The sequence below is a fragment of the Acromyrmex echinatior genome, chromosome 12 (genome assembly GCF_024713525.1).
Source record: "Acromyrmex echinatior isolate Ae372 chromosome 12, ASM2471352v2, whole genome shotgun sequence".
Taxonomy (NCBI): Eukaryota; Metazoa; Arthropoda; class Insecta; order Hymenoptera; family Formicidae; genus Acromyrmex; species Acromyrmex echinatior.
In genome coordinates this window covers 6,173,905-6,188,376 of record NC_141863.1, presented here as the reverse complement: position 1 = coordinate 6,188,376, position 14,472 = coordinate 6,173,905, and the positions used below count along the sequence as shown (strand labels likewise).

Below are 14,472 nucleotides of genomic sequence, written 5' to 3'. Positions count from 1 at the left end.
TTCATGCATTTAAAATGCTCTTATATTATAATAAATTCGCAGAATAATTTTGTCAAAATAAAAATTTAGTTAAATACAGATCTGAAAATAATTTTGTTTAGATCATCAAAATACTTATACAGAATGTTCAAACTGATTGTTAGAATGTTAAAACTTTTAGCATCATTTTGTATCAATACTTAAGTGTTCTGCATAATTATTTTAATAGTTCAATAAAATTATTTTTATATCTGTATCTAATTAAATTTTTAGATACTAAATTTTTAATAACAAAATTGTTCTTTCCATGTAATATAATTTTAGTATATATAACAGATAATATGTAGTACAAAAGCAATTTTTTAAATTGAATCATAAGCTCGGGCATTTTGTAAACATGAAGCATTACTATCGATAACCGAATGAATAATCGATTTATTGAATGCAGAATTTGAAACAGAACGGAGTCTTTCATGAAAGAGAGAGCCTTTCACGAAGCTTCTCAGATATACATGCAGTACATTATAGTCCACGAAATCGGGCTATATCATCGCGAAAATGTCCATTTTATCACCTATGTGGGCACATAGGTTGATACAATGATTAGGCGATTTGTTTACTAAATTAGCATTTCAATGTAACGAATAATAATTCAATTTCAATTTAATTAATATAATAATAATCATATGTGTATTAATATGAATAATAATCATATGTGTATTAATTACAACAAATTATAAACTTTATATTTTATATTGTAAAGTTACTGTTATTTGATTTTGTATCATTGCTATATCGTTCTATTTCAATCTCGGGCATGTCTTGAATTCGAAAAATAAAACTATAATATAAATTATAGTTATATATTATAAATTCCAATTAACCGAATATGGATAATTAATTATGATTTTCAGATTAAGCCATATTTTGCATAAAATAATTTTTTCAGAACATTTTCAGAATTATCATATTAAGACTTCCGGTAAATTATATTTGGCACGGTTCACCTCGTTCTGAGAATCTATTCTCGCGCAATATAGTCTGTTAATAGGAATCCTCTTCTTAACTCATGACATTTTATTAATAATATCAAATTTTATTGCAAAGCAATTGGCATATACAAGAAAACATAATAATAAGCGAATTTCGCCATCTCGAAACAGAAATGATTGTCGTTCGATCGGGAGTAACAAGCGATCCGGCCGAAAAAGGATTGCCGGCAGACACGTTTGAACTAATTTCGTCCGAGCCAATTAAGAACAGTAGCGCACGACTCGTCGTCGATAATTGATACGTCTCTCAAACAGACATGTCTAACACCGGAAGTATCCTAAAATATCTACGGTAAAACATACATACCAATGTCATTATGGTATCTAAAAAAAAAATTCGTGATGCTTAAAAGACAATGTTATTTAAACGGGAATTAATTTTATTTTTAATCGCACATTTATTATTTAATTAACTACTAATACTCAAGAATTTCGATTCATATTAAAATTTAAAATATTAATTTTCATTCAGAATAATCTTTTTTCTTATACGTATTTTTTCTTTAACATATTTGTTCTAAACAAAACAATACATTTGTATCAGACTTCATTCACACATCGATTTTTCGTAGAAAAAAATGCGTTCATTATCAAAATTTTATGAATGAAGAAATTCTGTTTCATTGAAGGAAGACGTCGAGTAATTAATAATAAAGGATTTTAATAGCCTCGAAAATCACGGTTTATAATTCAAGTGGATCACTCTTGTCATGGTCTCACATTCCCTTAAGGGCCTGGTCGCGAGTCCACGTGGTTCCATAGAACCCTCGGTACTCCGGGCACGTACACGCTGGCAGTGTTACTTTGCATGCTCGGGTCGGCCTGGCATTTAAACAGGAACAAAACGAGAAGCGCGCGCGAAACGAGAATGGGATTATTTCGAGAACGGCGCAGAGATTTCGAAAGGGCGTTGCGTCGGCTTCGAAAAGTGCCAGGTGCGCTACGTAACGTCGACCGCGAATCGTTTATGTCATTATTGACGTATTTCAAAGTGATTGACGCCTGTTGTTACAAACCAATCCTCGAGATCGATACTAAGTGCGGTCAGAAAAAACGAAAAACTTTTCGAAAAGAACGATTTTGTGAAAGTATTTAGTTGGGTACAGATTTAAAAATAATTTCGACTATTAAAATAATTACATAGAAATCTCAAGTACGATAAGAAATGCAAAAAGTTTTATATCTAACAAACATTTTTTTGAGCGCCTAACTATTTTGATAGTCCAACAAAATTATTTTCAGATTAGTATCTAGTTCAATTTTGAATAACTTTAACAAAGCTATTCATTCTTTGTGCTTGGAAATTTTAATTACAGCATAAACATTATATTTGTTACTTAAATAGAAATCAATACACATATTTATAGTTATCAACTTATATCAACCTTAAATAGTTTCTTTTAATAATTAGTTATAATATTTCTAATTAACAAATGACGATTAATGAATAAATCGAAATGAACATTGTATAGAACAGGTACTATACATATAGATGTGTATTTCTTGTAAAAAGGAAATTATACGGATATTATTATTGAATTAATCAGAAAGTATGCCAACTGTCACGAAGAAACGATCAATCAAAAGTCATCCAAGACAAATTTCTAATACCGATAATTCATCGATTTCCCTTTAAATTTCCCCGTTAAATGCTCTTTAAGATAACTGATGATTAAACGCAACAGATGTTAAAGTAGAAACGCCCCGCTTCTCCAAGACCGAACAACGAGCATTCACGTCGATCCATCGGAGCAAATGATTAAATCCGCTCTTTCTCCGAAACTAATTAAATTAATGATCCCCCCTCGGGCGAATCCTCGTCGTTTAGATAGAGTCTGGGTACCGCCTTTTACGTCTCGACAACTTGAGGGTACACCGCAACGGCGTCTTTATCCCTTTATCTTTATTTGATTCAGCCAGTCGCTTCATTATCGTTTCTCTCGCGTGGCCTGATGTTGCCCGAAAATCGCGCGAGAAGAAATTATATTATCTGATTCATCAAATTGACGGAGTCAAAATGTTACATGCGATCGAATGCCAATTATCAGATAATAATTTAAAGGCACAGTATAAATTTCGTCGAAAGTAAAGGCGTAAGAACATAAATTTGAAGTTGTGTAATATATAGCTACAAAATTATAAAATTTTATAAAAATAATCCGAGCATGCGAACATGATCAATGTACGTTCGATTACATACACAATATCGCTTTAGGTGTTTTAATCGTTACCCGTAAATTGCATCGTAGAAACAGGAAATGAGACCAATGAGGAAACACACATGATATAGTGAGCATTAATTTCAATGATAAAAATTATATCTGTATAATAGATATTATCTATTGTTAGTTATATATATATAGATAATCAGAAATTACATATAAATATTAGTTGATGCAAAATATAAAGTTTATAAATACAGATTACCTAACGTAATAATTATTAATTATTCTATAATAAACTATTTATAAAAAAATATTGATGGAAAGGCTTTCATAATTATCCTATAAAATACTATTTATAAAAAATTTTGATAGAAAGGCTTTTATAATTATTCTAAATTTTATAAATATTAAATAAAGTATTAAAGAAAATTAAAAAATCAAAATAGTCGTAGTTTTATTTATATGTATCTGTCATGCCACATCTTTCTAGTTGACTTTATGTTAAAAATCATGTTTTTTATCAGTATTGTAAAGTATTTTTTAAAAGGTTAAGATATAAGTATTATATAGGAAAAGTACTTAGTAGTTACAGAGATAAAGAATTTATAAACATTATTTAGGTATAAAACAGGTACAGTATAAAAGTATCTGAAAGATTTAGTTATTTTTTAGGTACTTCTCATTAAAAAAAAATAAATTACGTAAATTTTATTTTACATCAAATTATTACTTATGTAGTACTTAATATTTGAATAATTGTCATTTGTAATGTTTTTTTTTAAATCAGTGTTTCAAATATTGTATGAGAAATTCTTCTGGGGATTAAAATTAAGTTTATAATATAATAACAATGTATAGATAAAAAAATCGTATACCTACGTAATCTTAAAAGGTACTCTACAAAAAAAGCATTCAGATACAAGTATTTCCGCTTATAAGGACTTAAGTAATGCACACAGATACTGAATGCCTAGATACTTATATTTAGGTATTGCAACACTGATTTTATATATATTTTTTATTTATATTTATTTCATGTTTTGCATAAAACTGTACCAAAAAAAATCTACATAAATAGCGTTCAGCCAGTCGACTATACGTGAATGCAAAACAAGACCCAACGCGATGGCAAATACGATATCCTACGTATTGTATGCTACATGCGCGGCAGGATAGAGGAATACATTTCGCAATATTTTGGAGTGAAATTTGCGTTTGCCACTCGGTATGCAAACCGATCGACTGGATTGCAGAAACAGGAAGCAACATACAAGCGGGCTGGTGCGAATGCGCCGTTTGATCTCAATATCTTAAAGATCCCATCGAAGGCGGCGTGATTCTGTTCGGCTACGTGTGCGATCGATCGATCGATCGATCGCATCTCGCGTCGAAGAGGCAGCCAACGGTGAACGTTAATTATCACGCGTTATTTTTATTTATCGATGCGAGAGAGCCGCACCGTCATCGCGTAAGTGTCATTAAAAATGTTTCTCGCGCGGCTTTGCCTCTTAAAAGACAGGCATCTAAGAGGCTTAAGATCGGAAGAGAAAAAAAGAAAGGATAAGGAGAAAAGTAAGAGAGAGACGAAAAGCAAGAACGTAAACGATACAAAAGACGAAAGCATCTACCAAAGTTAATTACACTCAGTGGCCCAACTGTGGTCGTTAATCGGCTGTTAATTACCTCATAAACGAGCTACTGAACGGTCGAAACGTTTCGAGAGAGTCTTCAAAACACAACGATCTAGAACGGCGTGATACATAGCTATGTCGAGAAATCTCGAATGCTTCTTTTGCATTTTCATGTTATCGACATAATCTCAAGCAAAATTTAAAAGCTATATGTAAATGACTCTTAACGTACGGAATTTTTTCGATTAACTTGAAAAATATGACAAACTTATAACATGCAAAATGACTTTATAATCTCGGAATGCTAGAGGAAAAATCTCGCTTGCTATAATAATGTAATATCAAATTTGTTTAAATAATTACTGAAATTATTTTCAAAATTGAGGCATTTTTTTCTAATAATTTAACACATAATTTTTAGAAAAGAATATCATATTTTGATACTTTAAAAGCTTTAAAACTAAAAAATATCAAAAAACCTTTCAAAATATTAAATTGTCATTAATTAATGCTTTCAAACAGATATTAATTAATCGGCCATTACATGTATACCGATACGATTTATTTATTTATACGCGTCTACAATAAATCCTCCACGGAAAAGTCCAGCCGCTCATAAATTGCATCGGCCGGAAACGCTTTACCCTCTTCGCGCTTTCTCTCTCCATGCGTTTCTCCTGTCTCTCAACATTTTTGTTATTCATCGTTCGAGTGCGCACGTTACACGCGATATCGCTGATATGAGAGAATCGATATCCCCGAGAGAAACCGCCTTTGATCGTCCTCGAGTAACGAGGTAAAAAGGGTGCGTTCGCACTCGCGATGCGCCCTACGGTGGAGATTCGAGGCGGCCGTCGTCGTGTTGCTAAATATAAAGCAAAGAGATCCCCAAAGAGAAGGAGAAGGAGGCTGAGGAATGTCCTGATGCTTAATATTCTCGGACCAGACACACGTTTTACGAGGTCGCGCGAGATTCGGTCGGAATTTTTGGCAATATTTTAAAAGACCGCACACGCATCATGTCCGGGTCTGCGTAGTTTTTGCCTCGTGTCATGCCGGAAACCAGCCAAAATTTAAGAAGCGAAATTACATGTTATCGCGGGATAAAACCACAAGGGCTCCACGCAATGCGAGAGATTTAATTTGGGGAAAATATCATCGGGGGATACGTGGTGCAGCATCGCGTGGGCATCGTTATGCACATGGATCGTGTCTCTAAAGTGCAATCCGATGCAAGATTTAATGTTATATCGGTTAATTAACTTCCGTGTCGGCCCAGACGGTAGGAAATAATTTGTGAGATGGCGATTGAGCATTTAACACTATACTAGAGAATCTGGTTGCTTTAATAATTAAAAATAGACAAATCAAAATTTTCTGGTTGAATCTATCATAATTCTAATTGAGATAACTGAAATTGTGATTAATATAGATACAATCAGAATCTTTTGATTCATTCATTTTTAATAAGAAATTTTTTTCTATATAGAAATACTAAGCAGTTATTATATTGATCGTTTCTATTTTTTTAGATTAATATTTTTGTGAAAGATAAGATTCTAAAATTTATTGACTTTTTAATAATTATGTTTATATTAATGATATATTTGGTTTTTCAGATTTTTTTATTTTTATAGTAATTCATTTACTTGGTTCTTTACATAAATATGAGAACGTACTTTTATAATTAATATTATTAACTAAAGTGTAACGATGGATGTTATCATAGTTAAAAATAATTACTTATGCATTTTTTCATGAAATATATAATTGTTAATATAAATCATAGTCAAATATTATTCACAGATTATTTAAAACCTTCAGCTTCAATCAACCGATTACATGTATTAATTATAGTCAAATATTATTAATAAATTATTCAATGCCGATTACAATTATGGTTGACTGAATGTTTTAAATAATTTATGAATATTTAAGTACAATTTATGTAAAGAATTGGTAATTGTATTAGTGTAAAAAAATTATGTGTATAAATATGACATATAAATGTATGTCAATGTGTTATAGTGCATAAAACAGCATTGATTTTCTTAAAAACAGGCAGTTTGCTGCCCCACTAAAATTCAATCGCGACAAGCTCGAAGTGTTTTGTTATTGCACCGATTTGAATAACGTTCAATACGTTATGGACAATGGTCGTATGCGTATGCGTAATATTTACGTCTTATGCAAAGCCGATCGCCATAACGTCAGCGGCCGCATGGCAATGATATCGTAATCTGCATTTAAAAGGCATACATGTATAAATGGAAATAAAGATCTCATCGTGCGAAGTATGTCATAAAAGTTCGAAATAGTTGAATAAAATGAATCAGAATGAAAATATAAACTGCATCAGCTAGCTGTGTTTAGCAGAACAAACAGCTTTGCAATTATAAAATTCTTTGGTTACTTTTAGTTCATCACTGGATATAAAGTTATAAATCAATCATATTAAGAAATCTAACAATTATAAAGCTGATTTTTCTGTCGAATACAACCAAAGACAAAAAACGTGTATAATATATACTTCAAAAAAGTAAAATAATTTGTAACATATAGAATGTCTCAATTTTTTATAGATTAAAATATTATATAAATAAAACAAAATTTTATTTTGAATAACACATTGCAAGTAGAATAAATAAAATATTATTATATAACTTCAATAAAAATATAGATATTATTTGAAATTTAATAATCTCTAAAGTTATTATATCAACATTTGATTTTAATTCTATTGTATCAATATAAAAGTTTGATTACTTTTGAATATATTTAACAAGAAGTTAAAATTCTATTATTTCTTTATTTCTTTTTAATAACATTTGTATCTAAAACTGCGTAGGTTAATATTTTTTAAAATTATTTCTTTAAAAAATTTTTATTCGTAATGCAATAAACAAATTAATGATAAAATTTTAGAAATAATTATAAAATAACAACTCTCTAAATTATGATTGTTTCTTTCAAAACATTTGCGTTTCACAATTTTAATTGAAAGAAGTCAACTATTGAAATTTATAATAAAAAGATAAAAAACTCTCTCATTAAAACACATGAAATTAAAATATACATTTTTCGATTTTTATTCAATAAAATTATTCAACGTCAAATATGATTCAAAACAAATTGTCTTAGATAAACTAAAAGCAATAAATATAATTTAAAAAATTATTAAAATTTAATAATATTTGTTTGAATAATATTAATAAAATATTTACTTATAATAACTAAAATGATTTTTAAATCATTAAATTAATGGTTCTTGTACCAAATAAATATATGTTTACATTTAGTAAATATTTATTATTCAACTAAATATTTATTAAAATTTAATAAATTTTTTTAACGTAGCAAATAGCAGGTACTTACCTTGCTTAAGACTATGTCTAAATCCGCGCGCTTGGACAGCTGTCAGGTCGTTCAGGAACAACGAGAAGATAACAATGAGGAGGTGTAACGTGACGTTGCTAGCATGTTCCTTCTTCGTGGCAGTGGCCATGGTCCAGGAGGATTCCTATAATTCCTTGACACCACCGAACAAAGGCGATCATTGACAGGATGCACTCACATAGTCTGTAAATCGTCGAACGGAAAAAAAAAGAATAAAAAAGAAAAACGATAAATGAAAAATTACTGTCTCATTCCGCTCCGGCTCTCGTCAATCATCGATTCGCGTCGCATTGTCGTATCGCCATGTTGATCGCCTCGTGATAGATCGCGTGCGAAAATCAGCAACTTATCCACATCTCGTCGTCGCGTTTCCGTCGTTTTCGCTAATTCGTCGGCGATTATCGCGAATTTCTAAACGCCACTCGATCATACCGAAACACATCGGCGACTTTCGCTTTTTTTACACGACAAGATTTTCGGAACGATCATCGCCACGTTATTCAACGTTATCTCGTCTCCATCGGACAACTTCAGAGCGACGCTAACGCGTCGCACCTCCGTCTTCACCGTCAGCGCACGTTAATCCACGTTAATCCACGTTAATCCATTGACATCAATGTCAGGTTTTTATTCTCGATGTCACGCACTCGCGAATTTTCCCCGCGCGATATTCCGAAATGATGAACACGACGCGAACGGTTCCGCGAAAGCGAAAACTCGAACCATGTGAATTTAGTCACGAGTGCGATTCACTGCTCCGCGCTTCGAATACGCGACCGATGCGCAGGATCGAAAAGTTCGATAGATATTTTCGGACGCGCTCACTTGTTGCTCTCGGAGACGAGGAATCTTTTACCGGCGCGCATTCACTCTGCTCTTCCGAGTGTAGATGACGATAGATGACAAAAAGAAATCACCACCGCACCACGCGACATGGCCACCACGGTGGTTGGCGATCTCGCACGTACGACGTGTATGAAGTAGAAATTTAATGTCTTACTTTCTTTCCGTCCACACGGGAACATCCGTCTGCGGGAATGGGCGCCACACTTTTGACAGAGATAGAGAGAGATTACCCAAAATTCTGTACCGAGAAACTAGCCGCGTGCGAGAAAGAAGGGAAAGACGAGCCAACTACGACGCTCTAGCACTACCGACGTGAAGGTCGCGAACGAACTGACTGAAGCGAGCGCCGAGTCACCACCGAGCGCCGCGCGGTCACCCCCACCCTTCTCATATTCAAGCGGCGAGCGTTATACTTCCAATACGATTACGCCTCAGACTCGAGACACGCACAAAGGACATAAATATTTTTATGTCTATTACCAAAGTCATTTAATTCTTGATTTAATCTGTAAGGTTCACGAAACGTTGGCATTCCAAGAATGGATCTGAATACGGAGGAAACCCATGAAAAGCATAATCTTTATATAGAAAGCACTCGTGGAAGCCTCAAGAATATAATTCTTAATTTTTTATGAACGATGCAATATAATACAAGAATTTTATTGCTAAATGTTTAACACGCAATTGCACTTAATGAAAAGTTTTAAAAATACAGATTTTAAAGACGAAGATATCTTCCACTGTTCTTTGTACTGGTCGAAATATATATGATTATAACATCAAATATTTATGTGGATTTATGTATACAACGCTTATATTCTTCTATACTATTCTTTCTGTTTAGACTCTTTTCTTATATTTATTTTTAAACTTCTCACGTATGTTCCTTCACAACCTTGCGCCCCTTCTCGAATCGGTAGTCGCAACAGTATAAGTAATGTAATGCGAACACGCAGTCTATAACATATTTGCGCGTGTTTGATCATGGGAAGCACACGTATTTGTGTTCAATTGTGCATCTTCGTGGCGTTCATCGCCGCCGTTGTCGAAGCTGACCGAGGTAAATCGTAAAGAAAAATCAATATCTCATTTTTCATCGCTTAAGTAATTGTGTTTTAACTACTTTTAGAACGTAACTTCCATATAAAATTATTAACCAAATATTACGTTGATAGACTGATAATGTGATTAGTAATAGAAAACCTACGTGATTCGAATTAATTTCACTCGTTTATAATTGTTAACAACTTTTGATGTTTTTGTTTTCATAAAGACATATTCCTATCTGAATGTCCGGGTCCATTAACGTATTACAAGGATCTCAGATGCACGCCAATATACGACGACAAGAAGGACAATTGCCCGAAAAGTTTCAACTGTAATCATATCAAACGAAGATCCAGGGACAAGTGTTATATTAACGGTCGTATATATGGTCCCAATCAAGTCCTTAACCCTAATGATTCAAATTTTTGTGATATCTCATGCATTTGCAGAGTCTCATTTATCCAGAATCAAATGTAAGTATGACGTCCAAATAAATAAATTAAATTATTTCACCGTAAAATAAGTGCATTATTTGTAATAATTAATAGTGTATATATAATAATATATATATAACCTATCGAACAAGATTAATCCATATATTATGAATAAATTATGTGAAGATAAAATAGCTAAAGAAAATAATAACAATATACACATGCACACATATCACGGTTTTAAATTCATTTGTCATATAAAAAAAAGCTAAATTTTATATTTAGAGAATATTTACATTTTGCAATATACAATTATATATATTTTTGTAAAAATAGCTGAATATTTTCTTTATATAAATAATTTATTAATATAATATAATTTTTTGAAAATGTATTGCTATGCTTTCATATTTTAGATGAGATGATGTTATTTAATTTAAATTACATGTTATTATATTATTTGCATTTCATATTTGACGCGATTTGTCTTTATTTGTTAAGGCCTTTAATGAATTTTTGATTATCGATCAGTTATACGTCACTTATTTACATTGTAGAGTATCTAAATTTTTCGTCTGTAAACCATCATTTGCACAATGCAAAGTTAAAAACGTATTTGATATAAAAAAATATATTTAATTTCACATAAAAATATCAAATGTTTAATCATTTACAGCTAATTTATAAAAAATGTAAAAATTATTGAAATCTTTTGATTAAACTCCAATTTTTCAATATAGTGCTGCGTTTCAGTGTTCAAAGCATTCCCAATGTACCGAGATAGAGGTAAAAAATGGTTGCTATTTACGGCAAAATCCAACAACATGTTGCAAAAATCAGAAACAAATTTGTCGTAAGTATGTTTTTAATTGAAAAGCATATACATATATACTATGTATATATTTATGTACTATATTATATATATTCTGTATATTCACAACACTTGACAGGTAATTATTACGTGAAAATTATTTTCATTAAAATTCAAGAAAGTATATATAATATACAATGAAAGCAAAAAGAATTCGTACACGGAAATTTTTTATAAAAAAAGTTTTATTTGTAGAAAATAAACATTAATTAACAATTTTATACAATGAATACATTCTGTTCTAATATATACAAATGAATTTTGCATGTATTTCTGATATTATAAGCTAAATTTTTCGATTATTACGAATATTTTTTGAGCATCCAAACAATAGAGCTTTTAATTTTCGCTTATTTTTCAGATGATCTATTTTATATTGATGATATTTTCTATAATTAATACACATCTTTTTGATATATAATTAATAATATAATTTTAAGAAACATACAGTCTATTTTATATTTTATGAATAAATTGTTAATTATCCAGCAAGAAATGATTATCAATTAAACATCGAATTGACATCAAATTGATGTTGAAATCATCATATTAATATCGATTTGACATCAATTCGATGATCAATTTGACCCATTTCTCGCTGGATAATATTTAATTTAAAAAAATAAAATTAAAAAAAAATATTTTCTCTGTACGAATACTTTTGTACTCACTGTATATAATAAACTTATAACACAATTATATATTTATTATTGTTATAAAAATTTGATTTAAGTTAGTCAACCGATTAGTCATATCAATACACACACATATATAATTAAATAAAACTATAGAAAATATAATCGTAAAGTATAAGTAATGCTTCTTAAATGTTTTAGCTAAAAAATTGGAAGATATACCTGTTTGTGATGTAAATAATCATATATATCTTGATGGTGAATATTTCAAAGTGAATGAAGAACCCGATTTGATTTGTATTTGCCAACCAGGATACAAAGGTAATAATAATGTTAATTGTTATCATAAAATAAATTTACTTTTAATCTTTTGGTGCCATTATCTCTATAAAGATTTGTTTCACTTTATATGCTGAAATTTTTTAAGTAATAAAGATACATATATTTGCTTGTTACTGTTCCTTAGTATTTGACGTTTCGATTGAAAAAATATATATGTTCATTTTTACGCGATATTTTTATACTCATATAATAAATAGGTAATAAAATGATGGAAAGTGACATTGAACAGTTAAATTATATAATTCCTAAAGATTTAATATACATAATACTTATTAGAATTGGGAATTTTCTAATTTTAGGTGAAAATGTTCCACCTTTCTGTATCAAGCCTAATCATTCTCCATGTTTTCACCCTGCATTCAATCACGATGATTATTTTCGTCGAAATTGTGCTCCAGTTTTCAAAGATTACGTAAAAAAGAACACGTGTTATGAGACAATGTTATGTCGTAAGTTTGTAATTTGAATGTTGTACACATTTCATCGTTATGTTATTCTCATAACTTTTGTTGAATTTTTTAGAGCTTCCTGGTGACGTTGTCATTCCTAGCCGATTACCTTTTATGATGGATGACAATTATAGTAGTATGTTTCATATTTATTTTTAAATGTAAATTTATTTTATAATATCCCATATGCATTCGCGGAATATTACATTGGTTGATAAGAAAATTATTTCTGTTATATTTAAGAAATTTAGAATATACATACATTCACATGGCATTGAAGTAATATATACAATTTGCTATATACATTTTAATTATTCTTTTAAAATGTAAACAATATTTTCTTTATTAATTTATATCACATTCTTTCAATAAGTAATCATTCGAATCGTTATTCAATTCGAATTCTATTGAAAAATTAGAGCATTATCTATGAGTAGTATGAAAAATAAAATTAATATTAGCGTACTTTAACAAAGCTGAAGAAGTTAATTTTTTGTCTGAAGTTAATTGTTTGTTAATATGTTTAAATTCATTAATTATTAATATTTTTATTAATTTTATGGATCGCGATATTAAGAAACAAATTTATTACTTCACGATAAAATGTCATTCGGTAATTATATGAATATGTAAGGTATATAAAATGAAGTATTGGCACGTATTTGAACAGTCAAGCGATACTAATTACACAATTGTATTGTGATTTGCGTCAAAATAGGAGGTAATTGCGACAAACATTGCATATGGATAACGAGCACTGCGCAAAATCAATTTCTGTAATACGTTAATATTATGATCCTATAAAATGATAACTAATTACAAAATACAACTCACTTCATTGCTCATCCAATTTACTTTGAATACAAGAATGTGCTATATAAAACAATTGACATACTATTAATATTTATCATATTCTAAAAAAATATATTATTATTTATTTGATATTCCTTTTTCCAGATATGTGTATATTTGGTAATTTGCTATTGCAAATTGGAGACAGACTACAGCCAACTCCAAGTTATACCACCGAATGTATTAATTGCATTTGCGAAGTACCACCTGTATTAACTTGTATATATATATCGAAAAATAATTGTAGTATTAATTATTTTGTTAATTTGTAAACATTATGAAGGACATTATAATATATTAGATTATTATTTTTGTTATAAGATACAAAATTTTATTAAAAAAGATTTATGATAACTTTAAATTGTAATAAAAATTTATATTTACAAGAAAAGACATATTACTTATTAATTATTAATATACATTAATGTAATAAAATATCTGTTTATCAAAAGAAATTGTATACGGCATTACAAATTCTAAGTTGTATCTTCAGAGTTGTGCTTTCATATCATTGAAAATATAGGTACTGGTGAATATTCCTTATATAATAAGAATGTATATTGCTTTACCGAGAAATAATCTTCAATTTGCAACAATTCAAGATCACACTAACTGCTTCTAATAATCGCGTTATATTACCATTAAGTATAGCTCATCCGATGTACGAAGATTATTCCACATGACTGATGTATATGCATTTTACGCATGAGGATAATATTAATTGTGTGATTAGCCATAATAACTATCTCTTATAGTTATATCTTGTATGCAGT

At 30.0% G+C, this 14,472-nt stretch overlaps 2 protein-coding genes across 4 annotated transcripts in view; one reads left to right on the top strand and one right to left on the bottom strand.

Annotated features, from left to right (window-relative positions):
- wb (wing blister) overlaps positions 1 to 9,413 on the bottom strand; it is a 167,859-nt gene extending 158,446 nt beyond the window's left edge. For 2 of the 3 annotated variants that reach the window (XM_011061994.2, XM_087411711.1), the window contains exon 1: positions 8,203 to 9,413. In XM_011061994.2, coding sequence (XP_011060296.2) covers positions 8,203 to 8,332 — 130 coding nt within the window. In that variant the 5' untranslated portion in view covers positions 8,333 to 9,413. The remainder of the gene's footprint in view (positions 1 to 8,202) is intronic. The other variant, XM_011061995.2, reaches the window with a different exon arrangement.
- A 565-nt stretch (positions 9,414 to 9,978) lies between these two features.
- Positions 9,979 to 14,008, top strand: LOC105149532 (hypothetical protein). Its single transcript, XM_011062013.2, has 7 exons — positions 9,979 to 10,129; positions 10,343 to 10,589; positions 11,291 to 11,403; positions 12,258 to 12,377; positions 12,698 to 12,847; positions 12,921 to 12,983; positions 13,805 to 14,008. Exons 1-7 carry the CDS (start codon positions 10,054 to 10,056, stop codon positions 13,969 to 13,971), a joined length of 936 nt encoding a protein of 311 aa, XP_011060315.1. The 5' UTR covers positions 9,979 to 10,053; the 3' UTR covers positions 13,972 to 14,008.
- The last annotated feature ends 464 nt before the right edge of the window (positions 14,009 to 14,472 follow it).